General features: G+C 38.2%; 2 protein-coding genes and 1 long non-coding RNA gene across 3 annotated transcripts; 1 reads left to right on the top strand and 2 right to left on the bottom strand.

Annotated features, from left to right (window-relative positions):
* Positions 1-2,002: 2,002 nt before the first annotated feature.
* LOC111333408 (melanocyte-stimulating hormone receptor-like) lies at positions 2,003-3,346 on the bottom strand. The gene has a single exon (XM_022938972.2). It carries the CDS (start codon positions 3,242-3,244, stop codon positions 2,309-2,311), a length of 936 nt encoding a protein of 311 aa, XP_022794707.2. The 5' UTR covers positions 3,245-3,346; the 3' UTR covers positions 2,003-2,308.
* Positions 3,347-5,130: 1,784 nt separating this feature from the next.
* Positions 5,131-15,990, bottom strand: LOC111333412 (uncharacterized). The gene is made up of 6 exons (XM_088738289.1): positions 15,792-15,990; positions 14,614-14,799; positions 13,951-13,993; positions 11,507-12,268; positions 8,850-9,050; positions 5,131-7,052 (listed from the first exon to the last, which is right to left on the bottom strand). The coding sequence occupies exons 1-6, from the start codon at positions 15,988-15,990 to the stop codon at positions 6,860-6,862; spliced, it is 1,584 nt and encodes a 527-aa protein (XP_088594415.1). The 3' UTR covers positions 5,131-6,859.
* Positions 13,674-18,027, top strand: LOC148720252 (uncharacterized). The gene is made up of 3 exons (XR_015993131.1): positions 13,674-13,814; positions 14,714-16,861; positions 16,892-18,027. It is a non-coding gene; the product is annotated as an uncharacterized LOC148720252 (long non-coding RNA).
* Positions 18,028-19,315: the final 1,288 nt, after the last annotated feature.

The following is a 19,315-nucleotide window of genomic DNA, read 5'->3' as shown; positions in this document are numbered from 1 at the left end:
CGCATCTTTCGTGCTCTCCAAACTTCCCGCGTGCTTCAATTCTCGATGAACGCACGCTGACTCATGAACCAATTGTTAATTGATAGGGAGCTTATTAAGTGCCATATTATTTGTGAGAGGTTGACACTATAATCGTCATCAGCCTCGGCAAGCTGAAAATGGAGAAAGATCGCAACTCAAATTTAACGTTAAATCCATTATTTCATTCATCGGCGTAGAATCGAAATTTAGTTAATTCTTTTATTCCAAACAGCGACCACGGCTAAACTACTTGACAATTATATGTGGGCGGCTATTAGCTGTTTATATCAACGAGTTAAGTTGAAGTACCATTTAAAAAACGAGTAGCAGTGTTTTATCGGGTTTAAAAACACGGGGCGTAGCCGAGTGTTTTCAGACCCGATAAAATACGTGCTGCGAGTTTTTTAAATAGCTTCAAAGACCCGTGCCTCTCTGGGGATTTTTCCAAACGTTATACGAATGCATTAAATAGCTTCAAAAACCCGTGCCTCTCCAGGGATTTTTCCAAACGTGATTCGATTGCATTAAAAGTTAATTACATACAGAGGGGAAAAGTGCTCCTTGTTCGGCTGCTGTTAAAGTTCAGAAAGCTCTCCCTTGAAATGCCGCCCAAACGCGTGTTTCGAGAACCAACAAATGCGAAGGAAGAGAAAGATTACTTGGATAGTTGTGTTCCAAGGGCTACTCGGTATGCCACAAAGTGGGCTTACAAAATTTTTGGCGAGTGGAAAAGTTCAAGAAGAAATAAAGACGCCAACTTGGAGGAAATAGGATTTAGAGTTGAAGTTGAGAGTATTCGAAACTGTACAATTCATTTTGTGAACAATGGGAAATTGTAAAAGAACGAATTTCTGTTCTAACTAGAATTTATCAGGAAATAAACTTTGTTGTTTACTGCGGTTAATGTTTTTGTATGCTGCCTTTTGGGGAATAATTTTGGTATTATAATTAACGTGATCTTTTTAGAAAGATCTCTAGTGATCTTTATACAAACATATTTTCATTAATAACTCAGTGATGATTTCGTTGTTTATGAATTGTAACCCGATTTCCCCCGAGACCGAAATCAAAACCCTCTCCGGGCTTTTCAGAATAATCATTCTATACCGACGATAGAGGTTCATAAACGTGATCGATTTGCCTCATGAGATAGGCTAATGAGCTCATGTATTATTAATGATTTTTTTAAATTTAAATTCAAATTAGCATCTAAGCCAAATCCCTTGGCAAAACCAAACACGTCAGCTGCCTTACCGTTTGAAATTACAATATTACTAAGGGAACTTTCTTTTTGTCACTTTTTTAATGATGGAATAGGCAATATATTGAGATATGCTGTCATTTTCTGGGGCCGATAATTATGTAGAAATATTCTTCCTGTATTATAATAAATTCTGAACTACAAAGAAGCTTCATGAAGTGACTTTAAAGAAAAATGAGTGGGAAGTTAGGGACAGTTATCCTCCCGAAAGTGATAGAGATAGGATCAAATATAACTTAGGAACAACTAGAATCTGAATTAGCGACGGAACTGTTCGATATGTATGGCAACCCTTTGAATTAATTAACTTTTATGGTTGACTATACTCTTTATTTGAATTCCTTTTCTTCGCCGTTAAAGTGTAAATTCAGGAAACCGATCGTTCTGAAAGTGAAGAAAACTCTAAATTAACCAGTTATAGTCAATTTTGTTTCATACGCATTCTTGAAGTTTGTTAATATGCACAAGCAACAAAACCACTTTGCATATTCATAAGCATTACTGACATTTTTCTGATAAAACAAATTTGAGACTAAACGATGACCAATGCAACTCATTTGGCAATATGGTGTCGATACCAAGCACTTTCTTTAAGTTAGGAAAAAAACTGAAATTGTTTTATCGTAACAAAAAAGTACCTAGAAAAACTCTCTCAAACTACTCTTTTAAGTTTTATCCAATACCTTTACTAAAAGGAGATTAAGCATGATACTAAAAATCTACCGAACTCAACAAGCAATTTTATTGAAATGATTACCCCATTAGAAGCGAGAGCCCCACAGGGCTTTGCACGACAGAAATCAATAGTATTGTTTTATGATTGACATAAATCAACGTAAAAAAAACATAAATTAACTGGTAAAATATTCACAACAGACTATGTACAAACCTCGAACAACAATATTATTTTAGGCTTCTTTTTTCTCGCCATCTAATAACATATTTGATTAGCGTTCTCATGTATTATTTGTGAAGTTATGACTCTTAGCTCTGAAAGTACTTATACAAATATAACTCGAGGAAGGTCTAACTCCGTTGTGCTTGTCTGATTGTCTGCTTCACTGCTTGTCTTACTTCACTAATCTTCCAGCAGTAAAGAAACGGGTTTAACGTCGAGTTAAAGAAAACTAAGACAGCCGCTACTCCTCTTATGACTACTAGGTAAGATGAATATGTTTTGCTGTTAGTGATTACAATTTCCACTATAAAGTATGGTGCATAACAAACTACTAATGCTAATTGCACCCACAGCGCACTGTACACTGCCTTTCTGTATCGCGCTATGTTCAATGCATTTTGTTGGCTCTGCTGTTGCTGAACACGATCTTGTACTTGAGCTTGATGATGACTGAGACCCCGAAAAATCTTTATATACGAGGCCACTGAAATAACAACGCATGATGGTATAGCTATATGGCCAGACCAAGTGGGTATACGGTAATCTAATGTGTAGCATAAAGCAATGACACTAGATTCAATCCAAAAGGAAGTTATAATGATGTATGAGCGTTTCAAAGTTACGATTTGTTTGTACCTCAGCCCCATCCACAGGGCAAGGAGTCTGTCCACGCTTATAGTGGTCATTGTAAACAAAGATACACCACATAACGTATAGCTTGTAATAATGACTGCGTCAGATGCGTATCGACAGAAACTCCAGTGTTTGTGAAGCACTGACATCCAATAAGAAGTCATGAGAGGCTGAGAAACGAGACCAACCAACAGATCAGTTGTTGCTAAACAACGGTACAAGAGTTTGGACGGCGGATGAAGGGAAGATTCCTTTTGAAGGGCAACAAGGATGAGAGTATTCCCAAGAAACGCTGTGATGGAGAGGAGAATGTGGACTACTGAGAAAGGAATTGATTCTTGTTGAAGCCCTCCAACCAAAGAAGGAGAACATAGCAGTTCTTGAAATGTTTTCGTTTGTATTCCACCTCCAGTGAAATTTGTTGTTGGCATAATTCTATATATGTTTTCTTTTCCTTAAAGGTTATTTGTGATTGAAACAGGAAATACAGGAAATATTTCGTCTGAACAGTACACACCCAGTCACGATCAATGAAACCTTACTTTTGGAATAATATTCAAATTAAGTCTACCTCAACAGCGTTTACTCATTCAAAATGCGTCAAAAATATTGTCTATTGTATCCAAAAAGTGAATTTTGTTCTGGAACCCATGAAGTGCCTCAGGTATGAAAAAGCAATAAGATGAAAATGGAGAGACATCTGTGTTATCAATTTTTTTAACAAGGCGACGTACAAACAATCCTTCTTTACCTGCATCAATTATCTTTGAAAAGATAACCAAGTGTCCAAATCATCCAGTCATGAATCATTATCAGCCTTGAAAACTGGAAATAAAAAGCTCAAGATAGCGATTTTACTTAGTCTGAGAAAAAAGTTGGATTCTTGAAATTTTCCGAATGCGTCTCAATATTTAAATTCAAATTTTGGTCATAGGCACGAGCTTCTTTTAAGATGTTTTAAATAAATTTAAAATGAAAAAAGTTTGCAGCTTTTTCTCTCTTCCTTTTGCATCCCGGACCAAAATTAAAAACAAAACCGTAACAAGATGTTTTGCTACCAAACCATTTTTGCAATTTCTTTCTCTACCTTTTCTATTTTTTTTCACCAGTAAATGCGTAGTGATTGTATTTTTATGCAAGAGCTGGCAAAAGTTTGCCGATGGGGCACGGTAATGTATTTTTCAGCTACTTTCTTTACTCATCCCTTCTATTGACGAGATAAGAAAAATGTGTTAATATCAAGCAAGCTACAGGGGATTCAAATCTTGTTGTAGCCATTATATCTGTACCATTAATAATGTTCCTTATAAAGTAAATTATAAGGAACATTAACAATTGTAGGGTCTTAGCGTGCGGAATGTTTTTTTTGTTTTTCTCGTTCAATCAATCATTAGGGTGTCTTTGTGTTGTCGCTGTTTCTCGTTGTTCGTTAGTATTTCTTTCGCTGGTTATTTAGCTTCTGTTGTTTCTATGTCACGTATCTTCGTTCATTAGTTTCTTTCGTAATATAGGCGTTAATGGCACTTTAAGTTAGCTAGTCGTTTTCGCATATATAAATTAGTTTTTCTCAGTTCAGAGTTTAGTCTTCCGTTAGTCATACAGTAGTTCGGTTTGAGCAGGTACTCCAGTTTATCTTTATTTCGCCTTTGGGCAGTTTATATTCGTCCAGCAGTTTCGTAGAAATCGTAACAATGCAAGTACTGTCATTTCAAGTTCGTTCAGTTCGTTCAGTGTATTTCTTTCCTGTCACTTTTACTAGTCAATTGTTGTAATTTCGTATTCATTTATTGTTTTAAGTTTCAACCCACATACCGTCAACATCATTCGTACCGAATTTATAAATAGTCTTTATCATCGTGGTGTTGTGAGGTTACGATTACTGCAGTTACAATAATGTTCCTTATAATGTAAATTATCTCATAATCAAATTATCTCATAATGTTCCTTAATGCTCCCTGATTAAGGCATTAGACAGAAGTTTCGAAATTTTGGGTCTATGAATTGTAACTTCTCGTTTACATTCATTAAATATTTAATATAGAGTAGCATCAAACCATATCTGATTGTTCACCTTGTTGCTTTGTAAACTTTACTATATCCGATATTTCTTGTATTGCGACATCCTGATACTGAAGTGAAGAATAAAAAACAATGTACAGTCATGGTAAGAAATCTTTGGATGAATGACTTTATACCTGAGAAGACGGAGTTTCAAATAAAATCTAAAATAACAATACTATCACAGATGTCTGTAGGTTTGACTCTAGGTGCCAATTTATTGCTAAATTAAACTTTACCGATTAGACAAACTTCTAGGTGTGGCGCAAAATAGACTCCAGCCTTTATTCGGAGACCTGCATGGTATGTACAAATTTTTTTAACAATACTTAGATTAAAGTAATAATATGGCAAACATATTAATTTTAGGGTTTGTTTCCAGTTTCGAATTCTATCCGTCCACGCTGCCACTTAGAAGAAGACGATTTTGCATTCTGGCTTGTTTTGTTCCGAAAATAACGGCTAAAAGTTTAAATTTCAGGTAACCTGAGAAGCAGAAACTACAAATGTCGATCAGTGTTAGCTTTTTATTCGGAATAGTAACGATTTTTCGTCCCCAAAACGGCCTGTTGTCTTTTCGACGAGCGCATTGATGATTTTTCATCTCAATTGCGTGTCAAGGAATAGCGTGTTTTGACCTCAGTGTCACTTTTGTTTGGGGTCCGAAAATTTCGTGGTTTCCGTAGCCCAAAATTTAATTAAAATCATTTGAAGAAGAAACCTTCTTCTTTCGCTCGATTAACTTGGTATAACCCCATGTCACTGTGCCAAGGTGAGATTTTAATTTCTCAATTTTGCAATTTTTTGTCCGCCAAAATGAGTGAATTATTGGAATTACGAAGAAGTTGCCCAAAAATTTAGTTCGTAACAGAATCGGACTAATAATTCTTCAGACTGTTCGTAAATACGTGTTCTTTTCATTAAGAAAATTAATGGTCACATTAACTGTTTTGTTTATTTTCAAGCGACGTTCAAGTAATAGGTTGTCTGGACCCTGTGAAGGTGAAGTGACAGCCACCAAACCGATTTTCGCCGCCGTTCGCGTAGAATAAAAACATGGAACATGAAACTCAAAGTATTTTTTCTAGAAAAAATTCATCTAGACCTATATTTGGCAAAGTTTGGGGGTTTTCTATTTTTTTATATCGCATACCTCCGCGCGATATTTCGGGATGGCCGCTGTTGAGTAGTAGTGAAAACAGGCCTAAAAAAACTCAGGCCTGTACGGAATTTGAACCCATAACCTGCAAGCTACCGTTGCTGTGCTCTACCAACTGAGCTAACAAGCTTTCATACATTTCTCACAGCTGTATTCAATGTAGGCTCCTGTTGCGCGATCAAAGGAAAATTTCCGTGTGAAGGGTAAATGGTTAGAAGCCCAAGGACGATAGGTCACGTGTTCAATATGGAGGAAAGACCAGACTCTCGGTGCGCATGGCCTTCTGTTAGAAGAAAGGACGGCTTGTCAGATTTCACGAAAGAAAAGAAACTTTCAAAAAAGAAGTTTAGTTCTTTTCACAATGTTAATGACATACCTGTACTTTTGCTAACAATCGAAGAGGATCGTTAAGAATTATTTTTGTCTTTACCTACACCAGATGGGCGACGGTTAAGCAGAACTAAATCTCTGCACAAGCGTTTTAAGACTTTCCACATCTCTTAGTAGCCCTCTGATAAACAAAAACACGAAATCGCCAATTATGTTTTGGTCGTGAAAAGTACCAAGTAAGTCAATTTTTCATGACTTCAACAGAAGTTGACGAGCAGTAAGAAACCCATTTTGTTATTCCGACGATGATGCCAAAAATCTGAAAATTTTTTGAAAATAAGTGCTTAAAAGTTTTGAGCGTCAGTACCAACTTAACCATTTTATCCCTAACAGTGATTAACATCTAATTTCTCTTTACCATACCACCCCTGAATCAAACATTAAGGTATAGAAAATGGTATGAAGAATATGCAGACTGCTGATAGGGTGTAAAGTGTTATTATGGCTCAGGATTTGATATTTCCCATCCTTCCTTTAGGGCGTTGTAAGCTGTCAAAAGGGCTCCTTCGTTCCACTCGGGCAGGGATGAATACGCTTCGCCAACCATGTAAACTTCCTCTCCAGGGAATGGACGTTTCGCCCATTTTTCCAGATCGTGTCGACTTACGTTGGAGCCAGCCTTTGTCTGATGCCTGTAACGTAGAAGAGTAAATATATCGCTTACTTTTTAAAGGAATCAAGATCCACTACCAGTGGGTGGCGAAAGTAGTTGGCACACCTTCCCTCGACAACCCTCTAATCAACACCATCAATAGAAATCTTGTAATTCATCGTTCATAAGTTACTTGATAGTTTCGTCTTCCCCTTCCCCCCTCCCCTCAAACAACGTTGCAGGAAATTAAACTTTGCAAACACTAGGCAACACCAGGCAACACTGAAATACATAGGGGAGAGGGGGCGATAAGTGAAAGACAGTAAAGGAAGAGCGGATATGTCATTTACCAGAACACCAACACAATTTTTAAAGTCGCCTTTCATTTCCAAACACTTATATACGACACTCTCAAGATATTTAAAACACCTCTTTTAGCGGAAATTCTGTGAACACAATATACTTGGGAAATTTCTGACAATTCTTTATCCTTTTTAGACGTCAAAGTTTCAATTGAAGGTAACGGTTTATGCACTGTTGTGTATTACAAACCTACAGACTCGCATAATTATTTCTTATATTCGTCTTCGCATCCATCTCACGTTAAGAATTCCATTCCTTTTTCTCAGTTTCTAAGACTTCGTCGTTTATGTAGTGATGACTCTGATTTCCACCACAAATCAGAGTCAATGTGCCAGTTTCTCGATAAACGTGGTTACCCTGTTTCCGTCGTTCCAGCGGGTTACCACCGCGCTCAACTTATTGATCGACATTCGGCACTACAAACGTCGCATAAGGAAGATTCCGACCGCATTCCATTCACTCTCACGTTTCACCCCCACAACCACTCAGTTAAATCCATCATTCTTAAAAACTTTAAATTACTTCAAAACGATCCAGAGACAAGCACTATCTTTTCGCAGCCTCCGCTCATTTCATTTAAACGCGACAAAAACATAGGCAATTTTTTGGTCAGAAGTTCTTTTCAGACTAATGACCAACCAGGCACTTTTAAATGCGCTCGTGCACGATGCAAAACGTGTCCTTTCATTCACAACACTGATGAAATATCGGGACCTAACCGATCCATTAAGATCACCGATCACTTCACGTGCTCCTCCGCCAATGTAATCTATCGCATAACTTGCACTTATTGCAAAAAGATATAGATCGGCGAAACAGGCAGAAGACTAGGTGACCGATTCCGAGAACACCTTTGAGACGTGGAAAGGAATGACAAGGACACATCGAAACCAGTCGCTAGACATTTTAATTTACCTAATCATTCTAAGCAACATATGGCAATCTGCGGTCTTTCCTTACACTTCGGTGGCACGGAAAGCCGTAAACATCTTGAACAAAAGCTCATCTTTCAAACCGGCAGTCTAAATCGCACAGGGATCAACGAACGCTTTTCATTCCACTAATTTATTCATGTTTTTCTCGTTGCCATGTTCCCACCGATAACGTAGCTCCATTTTCTGCCTTTAAAAGCACACACAACCCACAATTCCTCTATTCGCTCCGATGAAGAGCTAACGCTCGAAACGTCAGCTTTTGTAATCGTTACGGTGGCCAATTTACCATTTCAACTTTGTTGATATATCCAAATTATTTCGTTACTCCCACCGACGCAGCCCCAAACAGTTTCTTTCGAAACTATCAGCCTTTATTCATTACTATCCAGTAACTGCGAGGTGTATCGTGTATCGTGTATGCTACATAATTATTCCTATCAGGCTTTTTTTCGTTTGTCTTTTTTTTTTTACATGACAACTTTATATTACAATTAGTTGTGCTTATGTAACGAATGAACACATCTATATCGATTACGTACCAAGCTGCTTTATCCCAAAATTTAAACACCATATCCAGAGGGTCTGGTACAACAATTTCGGGAAAAACGTTCTGTACAGCTTTCTTTATTTCCGCCTCAAACACTGATCTTGGCAGCTTTGACATCTTTCCCCACTTTGCGGCGCATCCCAACCAGGCATATGACAGTTGCATAACGGCTTCTCCTTGGGGTCCTCGCCCGCTGAAAAAAGAAGGAAAAACTTCCCTATTGAGTTATTAACTATTGTAGTTGATAGAAACAGACAGCAAACAGACGGGTAACGCATTTATTTCTGCTCCTATCATATTAAGCCCTCTCACTCTCAAGTTTTCACCATTCATTCTCCTTGCTCTTCACCAAATACACACATCTTATTAGACGTATTGTTGTGTAGTATCGATGAGTATTTTTACGAGTTGTGCCGTATTTTGACGAGCCCATCGGGCGAGTAAAAATAGAAATAACGAGTGAAAATACTCAGCAATACTACACAACAAAATGTCTAATAAATTATTTATTTCCAACACGCCAAATTGTTATTTCAGCGCGGGAAAATTTTGCGGATAATTATTTACGGGGAGTGCGTGGCAGAAGTATGCGAAGCGGAACGGAATTGGCGCGTTGTCGTGTTGCTGTTTCTATTTTCTTCAATAATTGAAGAAATTTCCTGGTTGTCTAACTGTATTTCTTCGTTCGAGTCATCTAATAAACTTGGATCTATATTTGCCAGCCATTCCGACTCTCCGTCGTCAGAAATATGATTCAAATTGCCCGCCATTTTTTTTTCGTAACTTCAATCCAATTCTTCGCTTGTGCGATACGAGAAAACCTGTCTAGCCGGTTCTCTGGAGTAAAAATACCGCGTGATATTTGTACTCGTCTAAGGCGTTATTTGTACTCTACGGAGTGCAGTTGGAGAATAAAATTATTATATTGTTAGTTTGAACAATTTGGCTCTGGATCAAGCTATAATATAACCCTCTACTTGATATTCTTCTTTATTCCCATCACTTGTCTACTATTATTGTAGCGATATTGTGAGGTGAAATTCTGTCTTGGTCACTAATAAAATAAAAGCTCTGCACAGATTCTCAAGCAGCTGGACATGACGCTATTATTTTCCATGAGACTCACGCTGACAGTCAAAATTGTAAAAAATCCATTTACAGAAAAAGAGGCTGGAGTCCAGACTCCGTAGAAAACTGTAAACAGAAGTTCATATATGTAAACTACCTCCCATATATGTAAACTGCTCTATCAACTGAATCACAGTTCACGTATATGAACGTCATATATATACAGTCATTAATTCATCCCTTCACGGTTTTCATACGAACCAGGTAGAGTACTTCACCGGTATCGCATAGGTCATGGCCTCATTGTCACTACTGCTTAAGAAGTGTTCGTAGCTGCGGGGATCGCTTTCTTATTCATATATTGAACTTGTTAAGAATAAAGTAACCACAACATTTAGCTAAAAAGAACCCTCCGAAACTCTCTAAAATTCCGAAAAAATTTTCGCGAACAAAAAGTCAAAACGACAAAAGTTTGCGTCCACGTGTGTTTTTAATGCCAAGGTTAGAGTTCTTTGATTTGATTGGCTAGTTTTTGAAATCACACGTGCCGAGAGTGAGATAAAAAGAATACAAAGGGGGTAGAGGAAAAATTTAATTTTAAATTTTAAAAGCAAAGAGATTTTCTACAATTACAATGATAATAACAGGTACCCTCCCAGGGGAAAATGTTGGGTTGGTACCTATACTTCATCAAGACAATTGCAGTCGTTAGAGACAATTAAGCATCAATCTCTTGTCGTAATTATAGCTTGTTATTACAATCCTGTTACTGTGCTCTACGTTCAAAATGTCGTTGAATAATTTTTGAAACAATAGTAGGGATAATTTTGCTTTTCCTTCAAAATGATTAGGATGAATCAGCGAGCAATGTCAGCTGCGAAGAATGACTGCATCGTCACGCAAAACATGAGGTGTCTTCAGGATTTTTTTAAAAATACATTGTGTATCAATAGCGAAAAAACAACATGGATACAGCAACACCTTTACTTTACTAAACAGACACCGAGTGACGCCCAGATACCGTTCCCCCTCTACACTTGAACGGTGCACCGACAATGTTCAGTGGAACCATTGTTAAGCGGACGCACGAAACTCATTTCTTTGGCGTTCCAAAACCTGAATTAGGCAGACTCTTGTTTTGTGTTTGGTAATTTATGTTTTTAAAATGTTTTACATCAGATCTTTCAATGAGGTGCGACGAGGTAATATCAGCCACTTTTTCTCTAACCGTAGTTTTAGTTAGGTCTCCCTTTACCATTCTTCCAAAACAGAGAGCGGAAAAAGAACAAAGTGGCTGACGACAGTTGAAGAAGTAGCCGTTGATATACATCGAGGCTGCAAGAGACTCTCATCATGATTAGAAAAATCGCTAATAAAAACCTGAATCAAAGGTCCCTTGGGTCTGCGCTCGATTCAGGTTGAAATGAAAAGCAATTATTGCCTTGACTACGAAACAAACTGATCAGGGAACTCTTAAGAGAATCATGACTGACGATGGAAAAATCGCCTGTAAATACCATAACTATCACGAGAGCAATTCGCAGAAGTAACGAGTTGCAAAGAAATTCCTGTTCAACTTACCCATAGGGCATCAGACCAACCAAACATGTAGAAGCTGACCACAATCGTTCAACGATTGGCTCGCTGCTGTTCTGAGAGGAAGTAAAGTTTTCCCACCAAGGATACCCATAAATGGCCACCGCTTTAAACACGTTTTTTCCTATATTGGATTCAAACATTACATTCTCTTTAACCTCTGCAGCAATATCACCCATGATGGCTTCAAATGCTCCACTTGGAATAGCAATAATAAGCTTTTTTGCCAACGCTGAAAAATGATCGGTGTGAATTGCAAAACCCTTTCCTTTTCTTTCTAGAACGTTTACTTTCTCTTTTAAGAACACCTTTACTCCTAAACGCAGTGCAGATTTCTTCACTGCTGTCGGGAAATCTGACATGCCACCAAGAGGTCTGTAGTATTCATACGAAAAGTACTTAAATACTTGTCGTTTTTCCAATCTGCACAAAGTACTTTCTTCATAGAAATCTCTCTTTATAGCGTATCTGGCACTCAGTAGTTCACATCCTTCACTTCCAAGTCTCTGGCACAAAAAGTCCCGGTAGAAAGGAATCTCCAGTGCTTTCTCCTTGGTCATGTTTCTCCAGGCAAATCCATACATTTCCGACTCAGTCATATTTGAAAACGGCCCTGACATGAGCGTCGGAAAAGCTTTCTCCTTAAGAGATTGAAAGGTGGATGCAAAGATACCTCTTGCTTGGATGAATACGTCTTTAAATTTACCCATAGGCTTCAAGGGAACATTGAGTCGTTTAGCTAAGTCCCTGACAACAAGATAGACTACATGTTATGACAACTTGTAGATATGTTAAATTTGAAAACCACTTAAACAAAGATAGGACAAATTCACTCATATCAGACTAGGTTTACACTAGAGGAGAGTTTTCCGGATTCGTAAATGTTTCCGGATTCATCAATTTTGGAGTATTCGGATTCGTAGGCGTTTACACTGAAAGGATATTCGGATTCCTCACCGTTTACACACAATGACAACTCCGGGAACATTCGAAATGGAATGGTTACCAAGCCGAGTGTTGTTTCGTCGTTCGATCGACAAAGTGAAAATGCCTCCCCAAAAAAGGTTAGAGTAGATACAGAAGCCACTGAGGTAAATTTGAGTTGGACAGATGCCAAGCCATCTACGTCGTCGGCGATTAAGTGTGGCTGACTTTAAACTTCCTTGCAATAATAACTTGCGTTTCCTCAGAAATACTGCGGTACACATGATAAAATTTATCGCCTGAACCTGCAACAAGATTAGGCAACCAGGGACCGCCAGCAATGTTAGCACCGGATCCTCCATTTTGATTTCACCGCAAACTCAAAAGGCGGAAATAATATCCGGATTCGAGAAAAAAGGCGGTTACACGACAAAACTTTCCGGATTCAGAAGTTATCGGATTCAAAGTTCCCACATTAAATTCCGGATTCAAAATCTCCGGAGACACAACCAAACCGGGGAGTTTTTATTTCGGATTCATCCACTCTCGTGTAAACGGCAAAATCAATCCGGTACCAAAACGTTTCGGATTCATCACGAATCCGGAACAATTTCCTCTAGTGTAAACCTAGTCTCAGAGGCAGATCAAAAGGTCACCTATATACGCAGGTAGAGGTAAAACGTAGGGAATACCTGATCGATAGACACAAAGGCAGACATACAAGCAGAAAAAAGGCACGTATTCAAAGTTAGGCAAATACAAAAATATCCCAGACCAGTGAAAAGTTCAATCAATATTTTGATTTGGAAATAAAACATCATAAGTAAAAGTCATACAAACGCCCCAATAAACTTCTGTGGCGAAAAGTTTGCACGTGCTCATAACAAAGTTTTCCTGTTTCGGTATATTTAGTAGTTGATTAAGTAAGTTATTATTTCTTGTCGCCAACATTGATTTGTGGAATGTCAAAGGAAGTATTGACCGGCGTCGTGTAATCGAGCCTTCAAAAACAAAGATGTATTTGATCAAATAGTCGCTAGTAAAACCGCATGCGTAGATTAACACTATGATTGTCAAACAAGCCGATGTAACAGGAAATTAGTGGCCACAAATCATTGAAGAATGTGTAAAACAAAACTGGAACTTTGTCAAGTTAGCTTAAATTATCTTACCACTCCGGACTTACGTATCTGGGTGTGCCGTTATATCCGTAGCTTATAAAACATAGCATTTTTGTAACTGAAAGATGGGATTGAGATAGGTCGTAGAACAGAACGTGTAATGTTGGATTGTGAAGAATAAAGTCAAGTTAAGCGAAAGTATACAGTCCAAGTCTGCAGAACCAGCGTGTGCGGAGTTTCCTTCTAAAGTAAGTGAGAAATTCTGCGAAAACTTCTAACATGGACTACAGGTCCTCATTCTCAGAAGAAAATGGTCTACTTAAATGTGATATAATCCCGACGAGTCGGTTAAAATAATAATTATTAAAAAAAACATTTTCTCACATCATTCTCTTGTGCATCTTGTCCACTCTCCACGCTCCTAGACCTGTGGGATGAAGTTACATATAATTACCTATTGTCAATATGTTGTTAAGACAAGGTTAAATGTATATTGATACTGTGAAAATGTTATGACTTCCAAGCTCAGCAAAGGGTAAAAAATCTTAACAAATTTCTCTCGGAAAATCAGTAAGAGTTTTGAGCATTTACAAAACTTTTAAGCAGAAAATTGCTCTCCGCCTATTATCAGATCTGCCGAGCGATCACCAAGACACTTATTTTTCAAATTTACTAAATCATTACACTGGATGGGCACCCGTTCTTTTCTATCGCTATACAATGGCCTTAGGTCTTCACTGAAAGATTCTACTTATTTAAGAATTTGTCGGAACACCATATAAAAACTTAGGGAGAATTTGACCTTTATCAAGCTGGAAAAAGAAAGATACGTGCCTACTAAGTGCAATGTCAACGAACATGCTCTATGCAAAAGGGACGTGCTTCCTTTTTTTGAGGTAGATGCGCATACGGCCGGGATAGAATTACCATCTGCTCTTGCATCCCCCGCACCATTCCTTACTTTCTATTTAAACGGTTTTGCGGCCACTTCAATATGACTTGAGTTTTATTGATGCTTTTTGAACAGTAAACAAATACATTCCTTACTTGTACTGATGTTCGGTGCTTGCTTGAACCTGTGGTCGTAGTTTCTTCCGCCAAATCTTGAATCTTTCTCAAACAAGCATACATTTCTTTCTTTCTTTAGCCGCAAGAGTGTCTCCGCCATGTACAATCCTGATATACCTCCTCCAACCACGACTACATCGCATGCCATTTGCTTCAACGGGGGCACTTAGAAAAAAAAGCAAATATTTTTCCTTCATTAGCTTTTTTTTCGTTTTATAACCAGATGCAAACGACAGAAATCACGCTTGGCTAAGTACAAATTGTGTGCGATAAAAGCCGAGTTTGCTGAGTTAAAAATAAGACGTATGCGAAAGTTAAGAAAAACCAACGCAAGGCTTTAGTTGTAGTATTGCAAGTAGCCTGAGTGGCTTTCGCAGAAGGAAAGTAACGAATTTTATTGTAAAGCTTTGGAAAACGAGGGAAAAAATGATCTTTGATTATAAGATTATAACCCGCAGAGCAGGCCTAATTTTTGTTCCAATAGATCTGTTTGTTCTGCGGCGTTTTTCAAGCACGAGCATGAAAGTGCGAGGCGAGACATAAGAGGACACGAGGAGCGAGATATGCGATAGAGGTCACGAACATGAGATGACATGACTGACTACATCTGCGCGGCACTTTGGGGTTTTTCAAACGCATTTTCGGCTATTTGAATTTCCCTTACCGAAGCCAGTACTTACGTAAATTGTCGATTGCCTTTCAGTTTATCAGAATTCAATATTAGAAATAGAATTGTAACACGACTCGTGTTAAACAGATAATCATTTTTTCCTGCGTAAAGAGGGGAATTCTCAGCACCGTACCATGAGTAAGCAATAGTAATGTCATCTTTAGAAAAACAAATCACTGCAACTAATAAAACTAAGGGAAAGGTCTCTCTAGCCTTGGAACCTTTAAATCAGGTTTATCGGCACCGCATGACAATCTATGCAGAAATCATGTTGGTTGAACCTTGCCCGAAAACATCTCTGGAATTCAAGTTCGAAGTTGACTTTAGTTCAGATATGTAATTCATTTCATCATATTCAAATTAGGTCTCTCAGCACAAGTAGAGCAGGAAACTTTATGTTGGTATGCACGAATAAACAGTTAGATTCCGAGGGGAGCCTGATTACACTGAGAAGAATAATTTGGCAGGCTGCATTTATTTCGTTTACCTTGAGTTCCACCTGAATCACCAGCCGCTTGAGCGGTGTTCTCTTTTCCCCGCTCGTGAACAAGCAGTGCAGCTAACACGACCACAGCGATCAGCAGCGAAACAAACAGAAAGATAGCTACGCACGCTTTAGCTCGGCTCACGAAGAAACCGTTTACTTCTAATCTGCGTATTGCGGTATATTCCTTACCACTAGCCATGTCTAACTTAGTAAAGTTGTGTTGACAAAGAGATAAAGTGCATAATGCTAAATGAATAGCCAGCAATGGTGGGTAAGCTCGAGTTACAGTGACCTCTTGTCTGGCCCCATTCTTTCCGACTCGCGGTTTACACGCAAACATATTAAACGGTAAAGGGGATGGTAAATTCGTAAGAAATGTTTAGTGCGGCGAATATTAATGCAGGAGCTGCTGGAAAACTGCGAAGGTGACACCTCTATATAAGAATGGCGCTGAATGTAACCATCGTCCCATTTCAGTACAACCGGTTTTCTCGAAAGTTATTGAGCGCACATGCATATTACTTTATACTTTTCTCTGCGATAATAACTTGACTTTTTCAAGGCAGTCCGGTTTTCCCAAAAACCACATTACTGAAACTGCCCCCATCAAGATAATCGATGACCTCCAATCTAATTTGGATAAGGACAGGATCTCTTGAGTGGTGCTTATTGACTATTGCAAGGCATTTGATATGGTTGATCATGAGCTATTACTGAAGAAACTGAAGGCATATGGCATTGTGAAAACGGAGCTTAAATGGTGCCGGTCTTACATGACTGGAAGGAAGCGAGCAGTTCACCTGGGTGGAAAGGAGTCTAGTGAGGCGCCGATGTAACATGGAGTTCCTCGGAGCAGTATTTTAGGCCCACTATTCTTCATACTATCTATCAACGATCTACCACTGCATGTCAGTTCACAGCATCTGCTTACTTTCATAATTTACCTGAACTTAAACTCTTTAGATACCTTTGCAATTGAAATACGTCTATACGGCAACTCAACTAAACGCCCAATCAACGAGTCGAAATCCAAAGTCTTAACTATCACCGGAAAGCGCCTGGCGTTTAAGGTCAATGATGAACTTGTTGTCACAACTGAGGACAATAGGCTCGTAAATGTAAAAAGTACAGCACTTTTGGGTTTAAAAATCGATTGTTCACTCTCATTTGGTTGTCATGTTGAAAATCTTTGCAATAAACTTGTCTCACGTAGAGGTGTTTTGAGTAAAATCAGAGCCTTTCTGTCGCTTAAACAGCGATTGTTGTTCTATAATGCCATTATTCGCCCAGTAATGAGTTCTGCTGACGTCATTTGGTCATCATTTGTACTCTACGAAGTGTAGTTGGATAATAAATTTATCTTATTAGACGTTTTGTTGTGTAGTATCGCTGAGTACTTTTACGAGTTGTGCCGTATTTTGACGAGCCCGTAGGGCGAGTCAAAATACAAATGAGTAGTAAAAATACTCAGCGATACTACACAACAAACTGTCTAATAAGTTATTTATTATCCAACAGGCAAACTTTTATTTCAGTGCGGGCGAATTTCGCGGATATTTATTTACGGGGAGTGCGTGACAGAAGTATGTGAGGCGGAACGGAATTGGCGCGTTGTCGTGCTGCTGTTTCTATTTTCTTCGATAAATGAAGAAATTTCCTGGTTGTCTGGCTGTTTTCTTCGTTTGATTCATCTGATAAACTTGGATCTATATTTGCCAGCCATCCTGACTGTTCGTCGTCGGAAATATGATTCAAATTGTCTGCCCTTTACTTTTTTCGTAACTGCAATCCTTCGCTTGTGCGATGTGAGAAAACCTGTTTAGCCGGTACTCTATACTGCGTGATATTTGTACTCGTCAATGGCGTTATTTGTACTCTGCGAAGTATAGTTAGATAATAATTAACAACACACAACAAAGAAGCACGCGGTATGCTAGCTATAATTCTATCTGTCCTTATCATAGGCGTGACTGATGGAGGCTGTTCTTTTGCAGTGTCAGCAACAAGACTTTGGAATAATGTGCCTCTAAATATCAGAAAATCGGACTCCTTTAAGTCCTTAAAAACTCATTTATTTAAAACTATCTTCGCAACGCAGCAACATTTAGACCATTTTAGGATTTAACTTTGATATCTATTTATATCTATATTTTACGGAAGTTTTTCATATCATTGTAATTCACTATCCGAGTCTCTCATATATTTAGGTTTTAACTTTTATTATACTATATTTGTATTCCTAGTTTGTGATTTTGTTTTCCGAGGGCCACAAGTCTATTGGCCTTTGGCTATTTACCAACTATTCACCGAAGTGGAGGTGGCGAGTGGTGGATATTTACCGAGCCGCTAAGCGGCGAGGTAAATATCCGCTGCTAATCACCAACACTGAAGTGAATAGTTGTTTTAGTATATACAAAAACAGTGAGATGATATACGCCACCAAAAATTGATTTTAATTCATGCATTCCAACATTTTCCCACGCGGAAAGGACTGAAGCAACAAGTGAGGTTGCGCAAGATTAATTTGCATTTGTAAACATAACCCTTCTTATTCGGGTTAAAAACTTAAACCATTACCTTTAAACACGGCCAAACCAAATTTAGTCGCTTTCTCTGTGTTTTCAGGGACTACTTCGTCGTTAATTTGAGTGATTTCTTCGTTTGTCACGGATGCAAACCGGGACGCCATTTTTCCCGAGTTGCTCGGAGGTAACTTCCCGTAACAAAGGATATTCGGAGTTTGGCAAGCCAATCAGAGCGCACCTTCAACGACATCCACTGTTTTAGTATATACTAATAAGTGTTAACCCTCTTTCAGTTAAATAAAGTCTTTATTTTTATTATATTTACATAAGTTCAAAAATGAAGATTTCACGATCGTTCATGTTATCTAGCAACAGTCAAATTTAAATAATGTTTATTTTTTAATGTACATACATACATACATACATACATACATATACTTTATTTCAACTTGAATTTTCAGAGTAGCTCTGTTGAGCTAATATCTTCGAAAAAAATGTAACGTTGTCGAGTGCTTACAGTTCGCGAATGGGGATTATATCCATTGTATGGGGTACAGATTTCAGAACCCGAGTATTATATGATCGTACTGTCATAGAAATGAAAGTATTGACATACCTCTTTTTTATATCAAAAAGGAGACTGAATTGTTCTTTTTCCAGATTTAGGCCTGGGTCACATTAGGAGTCTTTTTTGTTTGTTTGAATAAAAATCTGTCAACAGGTAGCATAAAAAAAGTGTGACATCAAAAATTTGGAAAACATGCCAAATTTTTGCAAATCGCCAAATTTCCCCAATCTTCTAAGAATAAGATGACCTGCCTAGGAGGCTTCCAAATTTTTTGTTTTTTTGGCCATTTAGCTGTCATGATATGAAGAATAGGTCTGGATAGTTGCTACTTATTGACTAAGTATTTCGCCATTCGCACTCGATACACAGTTCAGTTCTCTCCTTTTGTGATTTCTGGCTTATAGCCACCAACACATCATGTTTTCAGTCTT

This window comes from Stylophora pistillata, chromosome 11 (assembly GCF_964205215.1).
Source record: "Stylophora pistillata chromosome 11, jaStyPist1.2, whole genome shotgun sequence".
Classification (NCBI taxonomy): domain Eukaryota; kingdom Metazoa; phylum Cnidaria; class Anthozoa; order Scleractinia; family Pocilloporidae; genus Stylophora; species Stylophora pistillata.
The sequence above is the reverse complement of the archived record's forward strand: the minus strand, read 5'-3'. Positions and strand labels throughout refer to the sequence as shown.